This window comes from Acanthisitta chloris, unplaced genomic scaffold (assembly GCF_000695815.1).
Source record: "Acanthisitta chloris isolate BGI_N310 unplaced genomic scaffold, ASM69581v1 scaffold262, whole genome shotgun sequence".
In the NCBI taxonomy this organism is placed as follows: domain Eukaryota; kingdom Metazoa; phylum Chordata; class Aves; order Passeriformes; family Acanthisittidae; genus Acanthisitta; species Acanthisitta chloris.
The window spans coordinates 43,564-65,626 of record NW_008660803.1 but is presented as its reverse complement, the minus strand read 5'-3'; the positions used below and the strand labels follow the sequence as shown (position 1 = coordinate 65,626).

Genomic DNA, 22,063 nt, shown 5'->3' with positions numbered 1-22,063 from the left:
ACCAGAAAAGATATAAAAGCCACAAGCTATTGACAAACTAGACTGTGTGGCTTTCCAATTTGCTTCCACTAAAATCCCCCAAATACCTTTAACTTTGTCAAAGAAATGCTTGTCAACAACCTACCTAGACCTTGGAGTCATCTTTGTGGGTGATTGAAACCCATCAGAGAATTTGAATGGGCTCTTCAAGGGTGAGATGTAGATGTTATTGCCAGCAGGGACACGCCGAGGAGAGTTGGAAAACTGGTAAGGGCTACGAGGGATGTGTGGGATGGGTGACAGAGTGGGAAGCTATAAAAATAATAAAATAATCATTAGGTTTTATTGTCTGTATATCCCTAGTCTATTGAATAATTACTAGAGCAAATGGCTTACCCTGTTGGAAGCATACTGCAAAATATTTGTTTTCAGCTTCTGCATAAACACTAAGTTGTAGAAGACTATAATGGAGTCATATTGTTCTTCCCGGATAAGAACACGTTTGAAAGTCTACACAGGGTGAGAAAATCATACACAGATTAAAAAAAGAAAGGGATAAACATTTTACATTTGACAAACTCATAAAACCATTCATAAAGTCTGTGTTAGACAGGAGCTAGGGTGCCATGTGGATTCTATGCAAGACATTGTAACTACTACTTAGAACTGTAGTAAACTGCTGAGGCTTTTCGAAACATGTATGAACACCAGTAGAAGCATCCACCTCATGAACTGGCACAGACACTTAGTGCAACACAGTTCTAACATTCTCTGAATTTAAACTCCATTTACTTTCATGTACACACACCTCTCAAAAAAGGCCCTGACTACTATGCATGCCTTGAAGGCTAAAAAATTCATTACTGACCTGAATATGAACAAAATAGTGCTACAGGCCTGGAGATGAAAGTCTGGAGTTTAGCCAAAATGCACAAATACCCTATGAGAAATTCTGCTACTGAAAGGATAGTTACAGTTCCATTAACTGATGAGGATTTCTCTAGTAATTTAATTACTATGCTGTGCAAAAATTTCAGTATAGCAAAGCTCCTACAAAGAAAGGAATGTTAGAATTAAGCCTGAAACTTTCATACATACAGAGCTGTTTGATATGTAACCATACATCTCTATTTGATATCAAACCACATTTCTACTGAAAGATTCTACAGAAAGTTATCTGCTTCTCTTCCCTCAATGCTCCATGGAAGTTAGATAACTCTTAAAAGAACTTGTGCTACTTTTGAAAATCCTATTAGGTCTAGACATAAATCTTCCATCTAGTCTCCAAATAGAATCATGAAACACTATTTAGTATCTTCAAAAACATGGAATGAAGTTTTCTTTCTGGGGAGACTTACCAAATTATCTATGCCAGATGTTTAAAAAGAGGTATTTAGTCAGAGAGTCAATTTTCTCCTCCATGAAATGGAGGTGCAGTGAAGAAGTTCTCTCTTGTATGTTCAGGTGTAGTTTATTTTATTTTGATTTTGACAGAAGGAAACAACTAGTTTGTAATATTTTTATAATGGAAAAACATTTAAGAAATTCCATACCTCTTGATTTGTGTTGGAAAGCTCCTTGTATGCTGAAACTATTGTCTTAAATCGAAGATCTACATTCTTTACTTTGCAAATGCCATACATGGAACACATCATGATCTATTAAAAAACAAGACAAGGCAAGTGGAAATGCAGAAAATGAATTCAGCATCTTCATTTCAAGTTAAGAAATCAATTGATGAGCTTTTTATTACTGATTGTGCTCTGCAAACTAGCACACAACTCAACTTGAGAAGAACTTCCAGAACATAAATCAATTACTGTTTCCTTCATTGCTGTACAACAATCAACTAACTGGATCTGATAGTATCTTCACAAACTCATTTGACATGCTGCAATTTTAGGGTAGAATAACAAGACATTTATCAGCCACACATGTTGTCTTCCCAAAGAAAATACTTATTTTCTTATGCAAATTATTAGAAATTGTAGTGTGTCTTCATTATTTGAAAATAGTATTTGCAAATGCCACAGCAAGTAACTGCCAGTACTTAAAAAACTGATATGATACGTTCTCCTTTCAGTGATCAACAGAGAAATAAAACCTCAGAGCACAATTTCTCATGGCTAAAGAACGTACAAGGAAGATTTTGTTCAGGAGAGTTATTTTAAGCTTTTTAAAACTTTTTGGTTCATGTTACCTGGTCCAAGTGCCTGTCTCTCATGAGCTCATACTCATTTTGCAGTGTGTGCTGGAAGAGGGTCCAGATCAAGGGTTCCAAGTCAGGGCGTTCAGAAAGAAGCCGAAAGAACAGGTTACGTAGTCGAATATAGGCCAGTAGATACACTTCAGAAACAGAAAAAGAAATGGAAAATGTAATAATAGGAGCACACAAACCAAAAGGAATAATATGGAGGATGGACAGCAACTGAACATTCACCATCCCCCCAACTACAACAACTAGGAGCCATCAAATGAAGGCAGTAGAAACCAGGTTCAAATAAAGAGAAAATATTCTTCATACAACAAGCAGGGGACACATGGAATCATAGAACCCTAGAATTTAGGGCTTGGAATGGACCTTACAGATCATCTAGTCCCAGCACCCCTGCCATGGGCAGGGACACCTCCTCACTAGATCAGGATGCTCAAGGCTTCACCCAGCCTGGCTGTGAACACTGCCCGGGCTGGAGCAACCACCACTTTCCTGGGCAACCTGTGCCAGTGTCTCACCAAATAATGCTGCACATGTATGTCTCTCTCAATTCAAAGAGAGCTTGAATGAGCATTTGGAACATGAATATGCAGAGAGTTACTAAGCAGACACAGCACAAAAGCTTCAGAAAAAAAACCTGAGCTGGACAAAGTCAAAGCTTGGGAAAGCATTCAGGGTAAGCAACATACATGCTTGCCCAGTTCTTAAACTTTCCATGACATGAGTTCATGGTCACTGCTGGGAAAAGGATGTGTGACAGAAGAACCCTCCATCTGAGCCCATATGGCCATTCTTACAGCCAGTAGGCAAGTTCTTGGTTCAACCTTGCAGTGTGCAGAGTGCATGCATTAACCTGCTGGTACCACTGCCCCATTTCTTCCCGAGGCAGCTGAGGGTTTGCACAGCATTTACTACAGATTCTGTGATAATCTTTTAAGAAATGTGGAGCTCCAAAACCCAAGAAGGATAAATAACAAGAGATTACTTTGCAATTTCAGCACATACAGAAGCAACAAACCTTTTTTGTAGAACAGAGAGAGGGAAGTAGATTTGCGTGGTTTCTGTGTTTGGGGGGTCACAGCTGGCTGAACATCTGGAGTGGAAGGAGCACTTAGAGGAGGTCCAGATGCTTTCTTCTTAGGAGATTTCACAGGAGAAAGATAGCTGGAGATTCAACGTGTATTAAGCACTTAATATCACGTGATAAAGGAACAATTTAATTTGAATAATACTTGTAGGAACTCTTCCCTCTTCCCCCATTAGAAGAAACTAGTTGCTACTGTAACCTGTTATCCCCATATGAGGAACTAAAATTCAAGTTATTGATTAAATTCCTGATACAGGGACTTATTTATTCCTTGGTAAATAAGATACCTGTTTGCAATTACAAGTTGAATAGGTCTTGGAAAAAAAATATTTCAGAATTTGATTTACATTTATATGTATAATAAACATCTGCAAATACAACAGTTTAACATAACCTAAGTACCAAGTCTAACAAGTAGGAAACCAGAATACAAGTGGATTTAAATACTATGGGTATTATTAACTTCACATTTTCCTAGAGCTCAGGCATGCCTGTCACTTACAGGTCTGCTGCAGTGTGATTATGCTGGAGAGACAGATTGAGCGTCGGAGTGGGCTCAGGTTGGTCAGTTTGGTCCTCGCGTTCTTTTGACTGATTGATAAGATCAAACAGAGGTGACCCCTAGAAAAGTTACAAGAACACCACATTATAGTGAAAACAGACAACCACTCTGAATGGATTTTGTTCATTCTTCTCTAACAACAACCCCCAAAATATGATCCTCAACAGAAAATTAAAGCCGTGAAATACTTTAGAACACTCATATTTTGCCAGATAGGTTTTAACCATTTAACTGACAAATTTTAACTAGTAAATACACCAAACACTTTTCCCCCATTTCAACAGCAGTCCATTAGATATAGGCTAACTGCAGATTTGAGATGTAGTTTTATTCTAGAGGCCCTTATTACTCCCTATTAAATAGGCATTCTGAAAAGAGCAAACAAGAAAATACATAAAAGGTCACATTTAAAAAAAAAAAAAAACCAACAAAAAAACCCCAAAGAAACTAAAAACCAAACAAAAAAAACCCAAACAAAGAAAAACAAACCCAGAAGAAACAACTTATCAAAGGAAAGCTCAACCCACTGGTGACTGAAAGTTACTGCTGTACCTAGTGTCAATTCATTTCTACAACATTTTATATATATATATATCCAAACCTATATAATATCAAAACCATGGTCATAACTCATTTAACTGCACTAGAGACTGTCTGCTCTCTGCAGTATTATGTCCCAGAGCCACCTCTGGCAAGAGCTGAAGTGACTCTGGATACATTAAGTCTCTGTCCTCATGCCCAACAACAAAAACCGGTTTGATTTGAGGTTAATTATCAGTACTTTCAGCAAGGCAGCTGAAAAACATCTGAAACTAAGAGCTTGAGGTAGGAGGTGATGCAGAGAAGATGTAAGTGTAATGGAAAAGGTTCTGGCTGAAGTGACATCAGCCCTTCTGCTGACGTTAGTAATAAACAGCATTCTGCAGAAACAGAATCTCAGGCTCTTCCTGCCTGTGCGTCATATACAGAGTAGGATGATGCGAAGACAGGAAGACTGCATTGAAAAACATTTTGGCAGCATATTTATAATCAATTTTGCAAACACAGGGTTGCTGGCTGGCTTCTAGGGTTTTTTTATTTTCTTTAAACAGGAGACTCATCCTTGAGCACAATGCTGCTTCTCAACAGTGCAGCATCAGAACTCCGTAAGAGGCAGAGGAACATAGGATTAGCAAGGATCCACCTTGGAGGGGAAAGCAATGTCCCTAAGACTAAGAATTAAGTGGGCAAAACCAGACATTCAGCATTTTCCTCAAACCATCTCCCCAAAAGACAGCAGTAAAATCTGTCAGCTCATTGCTTTATACACAGTGCCTCATCTGACGGCCCAAGATCTGTTTGCTAATGTGCATGTTACCAATATTAAAACGTGATTGCACAGATGACAAATCTGTAGCTACAAACAGGAGCACAGCATGCAAGTAAAGCATCCAGCATCACCTGGCTAAGGCAACAAGAAATGGCCTAGTAAAACCAGATCAGATTTACCAGAATTAAAACTAGCATTAAGGCACTCCTCATTTAGCCTTATCTCTAAAAAAGGAACACTTTACTTCTGAAGTCCATCAAATCAAAATTCAGAGCAACAAGACAAGAGTGATGAGATATACAATTTTCCACGCTGCAATTTTTAAATTAGCATTTGGCAATACTGGAGCTGTTTCATCTCCAACAGAAAAAAACACCAGTTACTGATTCATAACCACATAGTTATTTCTCCATCATTTCTCAAGCAGTTCCACTCTTGGGCTGGCTTGCATCATTTTTCCTTGTATTTAGGCGTGCAGGCACTTCTCACTTGTTTCTCTCAGTGCTGCTCTTGCTGGAAATGCAGAGACATGACCTTCTCCATTTCTCATGCTTCCTGCCACTTTCTTTTAATTATTCCCACCAGCACTTCACTATGTTGCAAACAATACAAGTTTCTTTCCCAGAGCAGTCACTAATTCATTTCTGAGATACCCTGACCAAGAGTGAACCCTGCTTCATTCATTTCGCATTTTAGCTATTAATGACTGGGAAAGTACTGTTTTTAATGAAGCATCACTAGGAGGAAATGGGGCTGATAAAGGGGAAGAAGAGGTCTACAAACAGAAGCAAAAATTACCATTTTTGAGTTAGCACAGCAGTTCCACTATTCTGAGTGTGATTTCATTAGATAAGGTGAGGGGACACAGCAGCTTGCTAGACGTGGAAGGGATCTGCCTACTGTTGTATCATTTCCACTCTTCTACTTGCCAGCCTTGACAATCAGCCTCCACATAAGTCAACCTGATGTACTAAACCAGCAGGAAGTTAACAGGAAAAGCAAAGCCAGATCTAAGTACACTGCAGAGAATCACAAGCAGAGTGAGAACAAGAAGTAAGAACACATAGGGCAGCGATATCACAAAGGCTGGGAGCAAAGCAGAAAAGAGCAGAAAACAGAGTACAAGATGTCCTGCATTTATTAACAACACCCTGTTCCATAAGCTGATTAGCATGAGAAATTTTATCTGACAGAGATGTACAAAACCTATTGGTGCTTTCTATCAGTTAGATGAACAACAGTCAGCAAGAGGATATTATTTGTGTAGAAATATCTACCTGTAAAGACCAAATTGCAATATGCAGAAAGTCCTATATACCTTTTTTTGACTCCCACAAATACTAACTGACACTGTGGTTAAAATCGTGGCAAGACAGGCAGGGTGCTGTGACCCAGCAGGCCCCAGCAGCACAGAGCTGCCAGCATCAGCCATGGCAGGATGTGAGAGAACCCAATTCAACCCATGCCCTTGGGCAAACCACAGCCACGTCACCTGCACTGTGGCTGTTTCCTGAGCAGGAAAAGGTTATTTAGTTTTCAGACCTAGTGAAATTTAAAGTGGACATTTTGTTGATCACTATTTCCACCTGCCTCTCAGACCTCCCCCACTACTGCTGGTACTTTCCAAATGCATGGCCATGTGGTTCAAGAAGTAGGTGCCAGACTGACAAGACTGGTGCTTCACAAAAAAAACGTGTGTGCCATAATGTGGAAATCCAAGTTTTCTCAAACACAACTACCCACCATGCAAAACTGATGGGTTTAATTACACCCTTGTCTCCTTTCTTTATATTTAAACATGAAAAATACTTTTGTTTAGTGAATTCAAAACACATTCTGTAGCTTGCAGGGAGTTTTCAAGCTTATTAGGGCAAACCTAAGCTTCAGTCCCACTATTTGATATTCAACATTAATGAGCAAATATAACATCATTAACCAAACAATTATGACTAATCTAAATAATAGCCACAAAAGAACTTAAACCCTTGGGTCTACCTTTACTGAACAGGAATATTTATCAGGATCTTGTTTTTTAAGTGATGTTATTCACACTACCTTTTACAAATTTTATATTGCTTTTGAAGGCTTTCAAACAGCACTTGAGGTGAACAGGTCGCCCTCAATGCATTTCTTTTGCATGAAGAGAGATTTGCAGTTTTTACTTTAATACACAGTAACTGATTAATGTTACCAGATGCAACCACAGAATGGATTTCACTAAGTGAAATGCTGCTTTTCATTCAAGACTTCCGTGATGGCTACAGAAACCCCATTTTATTAGTAGAGAAAGCAATGAAGGCTCAAACTTTCTCAGGGTCAAAAGGCCCCTGGCATCAGAATGAAGAATAAGATTGAAATGTGACTTAGTTCCCTCTCACACTACCCAGGGCTAACTATAACTCTGCAGTGCTAAGCTCTGTGAATTAAGCAGGGCTTTGTTAAGTGAGGTTTTGCAGGATGCTTCCCTGAAGCAACACCTCCATCACAGGCTTCTGCAGTGATTTTCCCCCCTCTGAAAGTTCCTTTTATGGACAAAACAGGCAGCATCTCTTGTTAGCTAATCTTTATTTGGCTACAGTGAAACTACAGGACACAGAGGTGCTCCCCCAGCTTCCTGATCTTTGTGTCAGCTCTTTCCCAGCTTAACTGGACTTAGGTTTTTGTGAAAAGATTAAACAAAAGACCTAAATCCTTAAATATGGGGAAGAACTACCCTGGAGTATGGGTGTACTCCACTGACCACAGAGGAAGACCCTGAGCAGCTTTAAGCTTTACTCTCATCAGTGCTATTAGCAGTTCACAGGATTTTAAAAACTGGTTCTGTCTCTGTTTTTGATATGCTTTATGCTTTTATTCTTTACAATAATTTCCTAATAGATTTCCAGGTTTTAGTTATCTGTCCACAATAAATTTTAATGCAGTGTATAGTACTTAACTATGTATAATATATCAATGACAAGCTCTCTTGGTTGGGTTTTTACTTTGGTTTTGTGGCTTTGGTTGCGTTTTTTTGGGGGTGTTTTGTTTGTTTGCTTGTTTTTCAAATTCTTGAATCAGTCAGTACAATACATAATGTTAAGAACTGTTCTTCATAATGTGCCAAAAGATAGCTGTGATTCTGCAAGGCAGAACAAAGACAATTTAGAGCTTTGGAATGGAAGTGCAAGTACTGGATTGGTACAAGTTATTTCCACCTCTCTTTCCCACGAAAGAACTGCATGCCCAGAAAAGCTGACTTTTCCTTGCAATTGTGTTTTCAGAAGCTTCAGGTAGCAATTAGTAATCAGAATTCTGAAATAATTTAGGCCTTCCAAAAGAAAACATACCTCTAAATTGAAATAATATTTACCATGGAAAAAAACCCCAGTAATATTAAGAAACACGGCCTAATTTCACATATGAGCTGTGTTATATAAATTGTGTTACTATTAGGGCTTTTTCTTACCAAATTTATACAGAAAAACATTAACAACTGCAGTGCTAATGGTTTAATTCATACAAGAATACTGACAGACCTGCTTTTAACTCCTTACAGCATGTGTATGTTTAATACAGGTCCTATTCCTATCTTCCTCATCTCCAGCTTTTAAGATCAAGTATTATGGTCATGAAGCTTTGTGAGGATCTCCTTTTATCTAGTGACAATGGAGTTCAAATCCCTACAATCAGAGGCTGCCACAGCCTGGGCATGCATCATAAACTTGTGTTGCTTTAAATGATGCTGCAAATCCATTCTCTTCACATTTCTGCAATAATCTAGACTCAAAAATCGCTGGAGAGACCTGGCAAATCTTGAAAGCATTCAGCCATTACTTCCAAATAATCAATACCATAGTTTTCAACCCTTCCACTCCCCAAATTGCTCTTCACCAAATGTTTTTGTATTAACCAATTTTCTTATGTTCCACAGGGTCTCTTAGCAAAGGTCCACAGGACCACATCACTGCAGGGTACAAGAGCATCACCAAAATATGCTTCCTAGCAATGGAAAAGGATGTATGAAAACATTTTTTACATATTTAACCATAAAGGTCACAGACCTTCTGTGTTAACATAGTGCGTAATACAACTGGTTATGTCCAAAAAAATTACACACACTGATGATAATGCTCAGCAAATAGGGAAACAACTGAATAGTTACTGTTTTGTAGCTCTGTGAGCAATCACCAGTTGATACTGAAGGGAAAAATGAACCCTGGTCATCCAGATTGCTCCTGTTTGCCAAGCTGGTGAGACTAACATTTTAAAAATCACTTGGAAAGGAGTTTTGAGAGTCTACAAACAGAACTACATTTTAATGCAACTATTCTGTTTTAATTACTCAGATGACCCTGGGTAGACTTGCTACTATGCAGCTTGTGGTTGGGTCTTGTACCACTTCCTTCAGCAGTTTTTCTGCTTGACTCACATTAACTGCACACATAGGTCCACAAAGCACTACAGAATACAATAATCCTTCCTATGTATTTTTTTCTGAACATTATCCAAGAAAACATCCTTTTAGGCTCATCTGCCATACAGGGTTTTTTTCCCCAAAGCAACTGTTACAAGCATCTTCCAAGATGGACCTGTGGTCTGCACTACCAGTGCTGCTACAGAAACAATCTACATCTGAAGTAGTTAGCAAGTGTATTCCCTAGCTCCCAGAGCAGTTAGGCTTCAATATGACTAATTCTTGGACAAATCTTACTTCTCAAGGTTTTTAGGCAAAAGCCAAAGGTCTCTAAGACAAGTGAATCAATACCAGTTTCCCTTCACTCTCCACACAGGAAATTGTGCACAATAAACTAAACCCCACCTAATTTGAGCCATCTGACTGTGTGAAATAACAATATATCAATTAGTAATAAAAGCTTCCTGTTAAGAATCTTGAGTTTAAGAATTACAGCAGGAACTTTAAACTGTGAAAACACTACAGGGTGTGAAAATTGAGCACAGGAAGTAGAGGAGAGATGCTTTAAGGGACCACTATGTTAGCTAACATCACACAGTATTAGAAATAACACTTTTATAGTTATTTTAATGTATTAAAAATTATTACACTTGGGAGCAAAACAACACACAAGCACTTATTTTCTTCAGAGGAACTTTTGGGTCACAAAATGCCTATCTTAGTACAGAGAAATTTAGTTCTGTAATTACTATTTATGTAATTACTATTGTAACAATCAGATTGTCAAAGTACCACATCACATTTTCTATCAGTTTCATTTCTAATTGACTTGCACATTCCTAGTTCCTAGAACAACAATTAAAGAGTGGTTCTGGAAAATATTAGTACAAGTGGAAACATGATAAAGTGCCTCAGACGCTTTTGGTTAAAGCCAGTAATTCCTGTCTTATGTCTTGTGTTCCTTCCAGTTTCACACTAACTGGACAAATTTAGGTAGAAAAGACCACCAGCAAGTCTCTTATCAACCTTGAAGTGGTGTGTGAGGAAACTTGGCAGACAGCAGTTAATGAGGGCAGCATCTTTAACCACCACAACCAAGGTGTCAACAAATTATGAACTGAACAAAAAAGGATATAACAGAGTGCAGGGAATGGATGTACGTACAGAAATCAAGCAATTTGCATGGCCTTTGCTCTCTTTCCTCTGTAAAACACTTGCTCCTTGACCACTTATCTTTTGGTTGTCTTTCTATTGGCATGTAATTAAAAACACATACAGAAGATGCATGTGACTCCCCCTAAAGTAATAAATAAGTGACATTAGGCAATACATGAAGTGCAGCTATCAACAGAGCAGTAAAACTGACTTAGCTGACAAGGTCCATTCAGCTACTAAATGATCAAAATATTTCTCCTGCTCTCATTAAATTACAAATACCCTGTTGGAAAACACAAATGAAAAATGTGAAATCCTTCAGTAACAAAGTGCTTTTCTATTAAAGCTCTGCATTTTTGTTGTGAGAAACTCTTGGTCATTTCTAAACAAAGCAAAACCAAAGTTCAATGTGTCTGAGGCAACCACTACACTTTACATCCTATTTTGAGAAAATTCAAGTCCTTTGATCCTAGTTTTTCCTTCCTGAAACTTAAGGAAAGTTTACTTAGCTTCTAAAGATTTTTCTTTTACTTCAGTTGGCCATTTTGAAAGAAATTTCATTGAAACATATTTCCACAGAAACCTTACATTTTGCCAATACGTTTTCCAACAAAAAGCATTTCAAATTCTTTCTGCTCATACTACCAATCTGGCTGTGGCTACTCTTTTGCCAATTTTAAAACAGAAGCTCATTGATAAATGTTTTAAAGAGCGTCACAAGCTCTTTTTAAAACTTAATCATGCCATGAACTATCGTTGTGCATGATTTCATTGGAATACTTGATCTGTTTTACTGAGGTTACATACAGCCACACTGAACTTGTTACTGGTCACTTCCTATGGTTTAAGCAAATACAGAAAGGTTGGACTGACTTGGAAGCTTTCCTCTCCCTCCAAGGAATTTTAAAGTGCCAGGCTTATGGAAACCCCCCAAAATGTTTCTCTTTAGAGTGTGTAAAGGTTGCATGTTACGTAGAGAATGATGCAATTTGAAGTTCTGTTAAATTTTACAGCTTCTCCTATTCACACTAGAAAGAAAACCAAACCTGTACTGCAGCTCAGACATTTCTCCTAACCCTGCTTTTCACATTCTTTCTACTTTGATATTTCCTGCCATCAGCACACAGACCAACACTCAAGCTTAGCATGCTCGAACTGTATAGATGTGGAGTAAAGCCTTCCTTTTGCAGGCATGAGGACTTCAGCTACACCTACAGCAGGAGCACAGCCATGGCTAGAGCAACTGAAAGTGCATTTTGATCAACAATTCTGTGCAGGAAGAACAGTGCAGATGCACTGCATGGTTAGACAGAAACAGTTTCCAATCCCAGCTCTCCCAACACCTTCCTCCCACCATTTATTTATATAGGTATAGAGAGTTTGCTTCAAACTGATTTTCTTCAGCATCTCTACTAGAGAGGTGAGTTCCAAAAAGATTACCCCAAAAGAAGTAAAATTCCTATGAGATTAAAAAGTCATCGCTAGCATAGATTTACATTACATTTTAATAAGGAAAACCTGCCTGCCTCAGAAAACATAGATAATAAAAACAAGACTGAAAACCACAAGTTGACCTTGAAATTTCACCATACTGCTTCTGACTTAGGTGTATACATTAAGTTGCTCTGTGCATCTACACATTTTTGATATTTCAGAGGAAGACAGACACGGCATGGAAATAGCTATCAAATTTAAAGGAGTTACTTTGATTTGCATGTACTTTTACTCTGTCTTCACTTTCACTGTGAAGAAAATGCCCCTTTCTGCTTTTGGTTAGCGTGGGATTTGCTACAGGCAGCTCCACTGACTTCACCACAAATACACTGACATCAAACTCACAGAGAAACCAAAACCCAAAGTGTGCTCAGAGGCACAGCAGAACAGCAGCCAGAAGCCTTACCCATGAATGTCCCTGTTTAAGAAACACTCGTACAAGGCATCTCAACCAAGGTACAACAATCCAGTAGGACTTCTGCTATGCAGACTTCTCTACTTCTCTTTTTTTTTTTTAACTGAAGTATCTAACAAGTTCCTCATTGGTCATTCAGTGAGCATTTTCTACACCTATTCTAAAGCATATAAACCAATGACTAAGTCACAGCAAAAACAAAACAGGTTTTTACCATTCACTTCCCATGAAATAAGAGGCTGCAAATTAATGCATTTCTGAGGTTAGACTCACAAATGACAATCTCAATCCGAATCTCTCTCCCTGCCACCTGACTCTCTGTCTATTTTAACTGCAGGTGACATGAGGTACCTGAAGCATATTGGTCTATGACTCTTAATTCTCTAGACTGGTTAGCATGAGTCTTTAAAATGTAACATGATAAGGAAAATGGAAACCAATACCAATAATCCAAAGTATCCAACCACCCTGACGTCAGTAAGAAAACTTACAGCATCTTCAGTGCACTCTGGATCAGATAGTTGCCTTACAAAGCTGCCATCCTTTATCACCCCCATTAATCTTAAATAGGAAAGCATGACTATGCACACTGTGTCTGTATTACTGCTCATTTTTATCCTCCTTTGTGGAAAGATCAATTAGGCATACATGGCTCCCTTTTATTATGTTATAAACATCACTATTTCAAACCATTTACATGAAAATAAATTATAGGGTAATAGGCCAGGAGCATAGTTCTCACTCTTGAGCGTAGCTGAGGCTTTTAAACCTCACACAGCCAAACACTAAGTTAATGTCTGGCAAGAGTCAAAACAACACAAATTTGAAAGCCTCAAAGCTGAACACTGCCACACTTCCAGCACAGTTTCACCACTGGCATAGATCAGTTTAAGTGCACTGGTGATTCTCTGAGTATCTGCACTTACTGCTTTACCCCTTGCTTTAGCATTAGCACAGCTATGACTGCAAATTACATGTTTGTTAGGATTAGTTTTACACCAAATAGTTGTCCTCGTTCAGCTCGGTGCATATAAACACACAGCACAAGGGAAGAAGCAGAGAGAGAGGCCTGAAGGGACAGCAGTAGGATTACCTGGAGCGACAGCCTGCATGTAACCTGTTTAAATTAATCACAAAACCTGTACCAAAACCCAATGAATTCAAGAAGTACAGAGTGAGTTAAGGTAATATTTGTAATCAGGAAGAAGACCTTTGTGATCTTTCCAAAATAATGGGCACCTAATCCACTCACTCTTATTCCTTGCCCTCTTATCAAAAAACACCTTTTTTCTTTCAAAAACAATGCAAGTGATAACTACCAAAACTTAGAGCTAATGACTTCCTACCTCAGATTTTAAAGACTTGCATAGCCAAAAATTAACTTTTTTTCCATCTATATCAATGAACCACTAAGCCACCACAGATAACAGTTGAGAAAGTTTGACAAAACCCAGAAACTTGTGTACGCTGCATACCGTGACCTGGATCTTGCTCTACCACCACCACTGCAAGTAACTGGAAGAGCCAAATACTATTGCATGGATATCTCACTGGGCAGCACAAGGCTTCTGTTCTCAACGCAGTGCCTTCTTCTGAGGCTAACTACATTACCACAGGATCATAGAATGGTTTGGGTTGGAAGAGACCTAAAGGTCATCCCACTTGGCCTCGAGTACTTCCAGGGATCGAGCACCTTGTTTCAGAGGACTCAGTCTCTTACAGCAAAGGCTGAGAACGCCTCATAACAACAGCACTTGTTCAAGGCAGGAGAGGTGGGTTCCAGCCTCCCAACTCCTGCTAGGGCCAAACTGGCATCTCCCAGAGAAACCCCTTGCCCCTCCCAGGACAACTATTAACACAGATTCAAGTACGAATGATCACTTACGACAAATGCTCTGCATTTTAGAGTACCACTCCATTCCTTCCAAGACTGCAGCAGAAAATTTTACATTAAAAGCATGTCCTTTGTCGGACCCCCAAAGTTTTGACATTTCCTTTCTTACCTTCTAGGTATTAGCTGACTGCCACATTGAAAAATGCAACTGCTAAAGGTGGTTCAACAGTGTAATAAAACAGTTCATTAAGTGCTGAACTGGTTTCATAAAATTTCAGGATAGGGGCTGGAAGGACAGTGCAGTTTTAGGGGAAAGTCAGCTGAAGTATTTGTAATTGCTGTTTACCAGTACTAATGATATGCTAAATAATCATTTAAGTGATCTTACGGTGCAGAATTTAAAGAGGTTATTTGCTGACTTACAGATTTAGAAAGTAATAGTTCTTCACATTAATCAAGCCCAAGTTCTGTTTTTTGGCAGCAGTTCTCCCCTGACAAGCATTTTCATGTCAGTATTTATCTAAACTAATTAGCTTACCAGCTTGAACAGTTCTTATGAAACTTCTTTCTCCCCTTAACTTCTTACATTCCAGTTTTGTCAAGGAGTTTGTAAGGGGTTTTTTAAACAACATGAAATCACATAAATCTTCATGAATGACTATAGCAAATTCTTTCAATATCTTCATAAAGTTACCATTTATAAAAAAGAGAATATGAATGTGGCTGTGAGCTTTGTGCTGCCACTGACAAGTAGAGGTTAAAATCCTCTGTACAAAGTTAGAGACCTCCATTTGGCCAGAACTGAAAAAGTTTGCAAGCACTGGATGCAGTGGCTGCAAGATAATTAAGCATGAAAGCAAAATACATCCTGAAGAACTACATGGATCAACACCAGAAATCCTGACACGGAATCAGACTAAATAATCCTGGCCACAGAATACATGTTGGGCAAAAACTTAAACTAAAGACTTGAAAAATAAAAAGTTATTGCCTCAAAACCACACAAAATACTGTGTTTCTATGAGTTCTGTTACCCTGACCATTTCACCCTGTATGTTTGGAATAGCTTCCAAAATAATTCACAAAGCTTCTTCCTTCCTATCAATCCTAGTATCTGCTTACTATAGCAGTTGGTTTTTTAATTTATTTTAGTTTTTCTTAAAACAGTCACGTTTTGCACTTGAAAAGTATTGCAAGAACTTTAGTCATGGAACATCTGGGAAATTTCTGCCAGCTTCAATTAAACTTCGAATTTCTAATAATAAGATTTAGAAAATATAAGATTGAGTAGAGCCAAAATCTGCCAGTGTTAGGGAAAGGCATTTGACTTATTTCCTGTAAATAAGGTGGACAGAAATTTCAAATACTGAAGTTATTTCAATCGTGTTTGCAGAGTAACTGATCAGACACATGTTTTTTTAAATTTTAAAAAAATGCAAATAAGAGTTCAGGAACTCAGGTATTTTGTTCTAATTAAGGCATCTCTCTTCCTACCGGGCATTTCAGAGACTCCTTTGATTCTATTCCTATCCATTGAAAATCTTGTTGCTAAGATTGTTTGCTAATCCTTTTTACATTTTCCTTCTCTCTGAAGAATGTGAACATCCACTCTTCAAGCTTTTAATCTCTATGATCCTTTCCTTTACTTTTTAGCCCATCCTTTTTAAACCACTCAGTCCACAGATTAAAGATGGAAAAGATTTCATGTTATCCAACCTCTACTAGCCTACTGCAAGATCAACCAGACTTACTTGTTTGTCACAATCATCTGACGTTTAACATACACCTCTAATGTACAATGCCATGCCACCTCTTCTCCAGGGCAGTATACATAAACAAGTTCTACACTATAAAGTGCAACTCTGAATATCACCTCAGCATGTATCTGGGTAGCTGTTATGAACTCTTCATGTTGCTGTCCCTCACAAATATCTGTACAATGTCTGCTATAAACACTGTAGAGCTTCCAAGAAATACTGTGCTGTACAGCAGCAGAACTGTTTTCGATCGTCCTTCAAGAGCCTCCTATCTTGCCAAGTGGGCTCATGAAGATGCAATGGAGATGATGGTTTTGTTCATCCTTCAAAGCACGTTCTCCCTTAAAGTAAGACTCCATAAAGGGTCAGATGCTTAAATGAACAACCCCTAACACACACCTGCACACACTGTTCACAGCTATAGAAAATGAAAAATTTCAAGCTGAGGCTGCAGGGATGGGTAAACAGGTGTGTCCCAGGTACGTAGGTGTGCCATTTCTTACCTGCTCTTGCTGCATATATTAGAGGGAGATGGGGGCCACCCTTTTCAATGTATCAGATAACAAATGGACATGTTGATAGTATCTAATTATTGTTTCCTCTGGATATCTTTATAATTGCATTCTCGGAAGAATTTACTTTGCACATCAAAACATTTGAAAATATTAGCTAAAACTGCTGCTGGGACTTTCCATGAGTTACACAAAAAATGCAACTCAAGAACCTTCATGCAAGTGTTTATCAGTCGTGTGTCAGTGGCCTAAAGCACCATTCTAACTGCTCCTGTGTATTTACAATGCAAATACCCAATATGCAAATTCTATGATATGTTTGCATAATTCCAGGTAAGCCTGACATGTCCATCAGCATTAACTGGATCTTTGAGCTTCTTTTAAAAAAAAGAAAAAAAAAAACTTCTTTTACCATTAGGCACCGCACATTTCTATTAATGCCATTACAAGAAATACTTTCAAAATTGCATTACTGTGGTTTAAAAAAATTAAACATTTTCAATATGTCTCAACTATTGCGGTCAACAAACCAAATAGGCCAAGAACAAGCTCTAAATGTAAGCAGAGGGTACATATATTTTCTGAAATATTCAAAAAATATCTTCAGACCTTCTATGACAAACTCCAACACACAGTTCTGCACTTTTCTCCATCACTGTGCATGGAAAGCTTTTTCCAAAACACTTCTCCAAAAAGTTTTTACACAAAACCAAAATTAAACAGGTAAAGAAATGCCAAATTAATAGTATTTTTAAAGATTATCTTGTTTTCTCATTCTCTTACGTTGCTCCCCTATAAGTTAAGAGTATGTAGAAAGCCTCTAGTAGACTTGTGAATATTCTGAAGGATTCTGTTATCTTAAGGGATATTGCAATGACTGAACACAGTCCCAACAGAAGAACTTTAGATCTGAAATTCCACTTCAAAGGAGAAGGTTTCAGCTCAGAAGCACTGGAATTACTTACTTGCCTCTTGGTTGCTTGAATATTATTAATCAACACATTGGTTTTCCTTTCTGCCTATTTAGGTTTTACATAGCATTCCTTAAGTCAAAACATGCTCTCTGTAGTCCAACTCTCTTTTATAATACTAGGTACATCAAGGACAGTATAGAAAGCAGCAATGCAGGGACTTAGTTCTATGTCTGTATGCAACCAAGCAGTTTGCTTTGAACCATTTCAATTAGTTACACAAATACTGTGAAGAAGTGTTTCAGAACCAGAGTTTGACTAGAAGTGGCATTTCTTAAAGTATGGTTGTCATACTCACTGACATACTTTTAAGAACAAAGAACCAAAGCAAACTATAGTTCTCAAGTTCAAAATACCTTTGCTGTACATATGTTTGGATTTTAAAAGCCCTGCTCTCTCCTCCATGAACCCAAGAGTGAGGGGAGGAGGAGGGGAAGACTCTAGCAGCCTGAACTCATACAAAAGGAGAGATTGTTTCCTCTTTCTACAGGCAGGAGAGGAGCTGTTGTGTCTCCTATACCGGAAATCGAAACCATTGTAAAGAGAAAAGAGAAGCATTTCAAATGTGCAAGAATGAAGAACTCTAGTTTTATTCTGAGCTTCCTTTTCCCTTTTTAAGCAACTACACAACCCAAAAGACTACAGCCCAAATACTTCAGCTTTTCTTCCCCTCTTTTTAATATAAAAATGCTTAAAATGCTCATTTAAAGATCTGCCTGAAACACTGGAAAACTTTAAAGGGGGAAAGGGAATTTTCAGTGGACTAATAGGTTCACACTATCTCTGTAGGTGGACACCGTCATTGCACATTAGGAAGAGAGTGAGACACTTCCCAGAAGCAGCCTTACAGCAACTAAGGGGTGTCTGAAAGGCCAACTCCTGAAAGGCACCTGAGAAGGTCAAAGTGCCCAAGCCCTGCTTCCTCTGTACCTACTTCTCCAGAGAATTATGGAGTTGAATCAAGCAAAGCCTCTTAATTGATTCTTTTCCTTGGCTGATATCTAATCTAAAACCAGAAAAGTTTAACCTTTTTACATTTTTATCACATTCACTAGCAGCAGTAATTAGTTCAAGATCACATTTATTAAAAGGGTTCTCCATCCAAGGACTTCAAACTATATTTAGCAATTAAGATGAACTCACATCTCAGTGTGGACGTGAACGAGCTCCTACATGGAGGGAAGCAGAGCACAGAGTCATAGAAAACTGTCAGGACAGGAATAGAAAATCTGTGGCACAGTCAGAAAGAGACTTCCTGGCTCCCAGCCCTAGTTCTCAATCATAATAAATTCCTTCCTGTACATACACATGCTCATAGAGAAACTCCAGTAAACAGACAAAACAGGCTATAAAAATGACTGGCTAAATAACAACACCTAGGGCAAAGAAAATACTGTCCTGTCAGGTTGTATCTACACTGCAACAGATAGCATAAGTTTTCCGCATAAGCTTGGTAAACCGAAGTGAGAACAAATGTCTGTATAGTGACACAGATATGCCTCTACAAGCAGTAATATTCATTATAGAATAATGGAGTTACATACAGCATTTTGTGCATCTGACAACCTTCATTTAACAGTGCCCACTCTGGCCTTGGAAACGCTGGAAGAATTTATTACAACACTATTAATATTGAAATTTTTTTCCTCCAGAGGGATTTTAGTATTAGCATCAGTGCAGACTAAATGCAGCACATAACACAAATTTGAAATTCACTTCACCTTTGACTACAACTTCTGCTTGATTCCAGAACTGAAGGTGAGGGTACCAACCAGAGGAACACACTACACCGGTCAGCACAACTCCACAGGCTTGGAAAGCCTGCCAATTACTTGCTCTTTTCCAGGGAAATATTTATCTACCACTCAACTTGGACTTCTGAATTTAAGGGATCCTGCCCCTGTGTCCTAAATGAGAGCAAGTATCCAACTCTGTGGTATCTAGGGGTAAGAGGAAGAAGCATCGTACTACAGCTGCTCTACTAGCACACTGCTAGGGTTATAACCACTTTTCCTTCTAACTCCCTGTTCATCATTGGAATAGGTTTGTGATGCCTAAACTCAAGTATCTAAACCCATATAAAGCAGAATTAAGTGGTAACTGACAGAAGGAGTGCATGAAATCTGTTCACTGCTGATGTAAAGGATGATTTCAAGCATCTCATTAGCTCTCAGCTCCAAGGGAGCCCATGCCCACTCTGCCTTGGTGCCTCTTCAAGAGCCACAGGAAGCCTCTTAATGGAAATCTAGGCTTTGCTCATCTCGCACAAGCAACAAATGACAGGTCCTAACTCATTCCCGTCTCTGGTGCAGAAAGACAGACAGACTTACATATGCACTTCCCTGCTGCAACAGCATTGTTTCCTTAGGAGAAAAAAAACAATCCTCAGCATACACGGCCCTCCCTGCAGCTGCTTCCGCCTGCCTAACCCCCCTTCCCCATCCCAAAGGAAAATCCTCTGTGGTGGAGGAGCATAAGCAAGGTCATTACCACATCAGTTCTTCTTCCATAATCACTGATAAACTTCTTAATTTTACTAAAGCATTGGGGTTTAACTAAAGTCTTTTCCAAACCCGTCAGCACAAAGCCCAACATCTTGAAACACGATCCAACAAAAGGAGAGCATGCAAGGAAGTTTCCCCCTGCTCTGCTGGAGCTCAGCCAGAAGGGAGGCTACTCCTGACTCCCAACAGCTCACAGTGCACTAATGCAGGCTCTTCAGCTTGGAAAAGCTCACACAAACTAAAATGCTGCTTGGTAACAATCAGCGTAAGAAAACGAGTATACAATTCACCTTTGCTGTTCACACTTCTACACTCAGCCTGCCTGCTCAGTTACAACCCTCCTCATTGAAACATGAAGGGAAGCAAAAACCTGTCAATTCACGGTTTTCAAATTTTCACCTGCAGGTGGAGAAACCCTACAGCTGAATGCTACTTCTGAACGTATTTAAATATCACTTAGGTCTTCAATTAGCCTGAAGTGTATGTACCATCCCAAAGACAACACAAGCATACACCCAAGCTCTGAGAAGTGTCCACGTTCGTGACAGGAGCAACCACACAGGCCACAGCAAGGCAGGGGCTCTGACATCAAATTTCTGTGCTTCAGGGATTTTAATTCCAGTAACTGAGCCTGCTCCACAGAGTTTTCCTGTGCAAACAAAGTTGGAGCAGTAAAACTGAGGTCAGAGCTCTCATGGCCTGATGCAGCACTTTGGCAGGAAAACTCTGCACTGTGATTTATGGTGAAGCATGAGTTTCAAAAATAATCAAAAATGTTTCTTGTGGCTATAACCTATTGAAGTGAAACAGTTTGATTTCACCTCAAAATCAAGGCGGAAACATTTCACAGAAAGCTTTAAAGAAAACTTGAAACAAAATAAGCATGACCCACTTTTGCATGTTTCTGAATTTTGTCTGGCATACCTTACACTAAAACTATGCCAAAATCCTCTGAAGCACTATTATATACTCTCTTTCACAGCAGACTAGAAAGGTTTTGCCCAGAGCCTTGCTTAGGTACAACTGATTAAAATCTAGTTCAAAAGAACTATGCCACCCAGTCAGATATGAAGAGATTTGTTATTCTAAGACTCAGAAATAGACTGGTTTTTATGCCAGAAGTGAGTCTATCCAAGCTGTTGTTAAATAAATGAGTCTGTCTAAATTGAGATTTATCTCATATCTGCCCCTAAAGGCATTAAGAGCTGCTTTTAAAAATGTATTTACTTAACAATGTAATTAGTTACAACATGTTTTCATTTCATTAATCAGGGACTAATAGGAGTATTTTGTGCATATGTAATAACTGGCCCCCTTTAAATTACCAAAACCAATCGCATAGCTCAATATGTGTTTTCGTGTATTAATTCTGTGCCCACATATTCAAGAAAAAGCTCTTTGTAGCACAACATTTTGAAAATAAACTTCAGCCTATTTTATTGTGAAAAGAAGTACCTTTCTGATTAGAAATGGAGCTTGGGGTATATCTAATACGGAACAGGTTAAAAATTTCTCCTCCTGCTGCAACATATCTCAGTCCTGGGAATTTCCAAGAGCAACCCACAGGTCCATAATCACTACGCCTCTCTTTCAGTAATTATCTGGTGAAATTATTTAATTACCTATCGATGTTACTTTGTGCCTCTTGAGGGACACTGGTGTATTGAGGGAATTTAGATATAACTACCCAGTTGATTTCTGGTGATTAATGTGTTCTCTATTACAAGCAGATCTCTAACAAAAAACAGTGTTAGTTCAATCCTATATAGAATCCCACAATTACTACTATCTCCAAAGGAAAACAGGAACTTAAGGGCATGTGAGTTATTTAGACACTGTGAAGTTTTGTCATAACTGAAGATTTCTGGACCCTAGC

At 38.7% G+C, this 22,063-nt stretch overlaps 1 protein-coding gene across 1 annotated transcript in view; it reads right to left on the bottom strand.

The window, feature by feature from the left end:
• Positions 1-22,063, bottom strand: part of RB1 (retinoblastoma 1) — a gene marked incomplete at its 5' end in the record, with an annotated part of 68,309 nt that overhangs the window by 2,760 nt on the left and 43,486 nt on the right. Inside the window, 6 exons of the mRNA XM_009069935.1 lie at positions 125-291; positions 376-489; positions 1,533-1,637; positions 2,180-2,325; positions 3,213-3,358; positions 3,784-3,902. Coding sequence (XP_009068183.1) covers positions 125-291; positions 376-489; positions 1,533-1,637; positions 2,180-2,325; positions 3,213-3,358; positions 3,784-3,902 — 797 coding nt within the window. The remainder of the gene's footprint in view (positions 1-124; positions 292-375; positions 490-1,532; positions 1,638-2,179; positions 2,326-3,212; positions 3,359-3,783; positions 3,903-22,063) is intronic.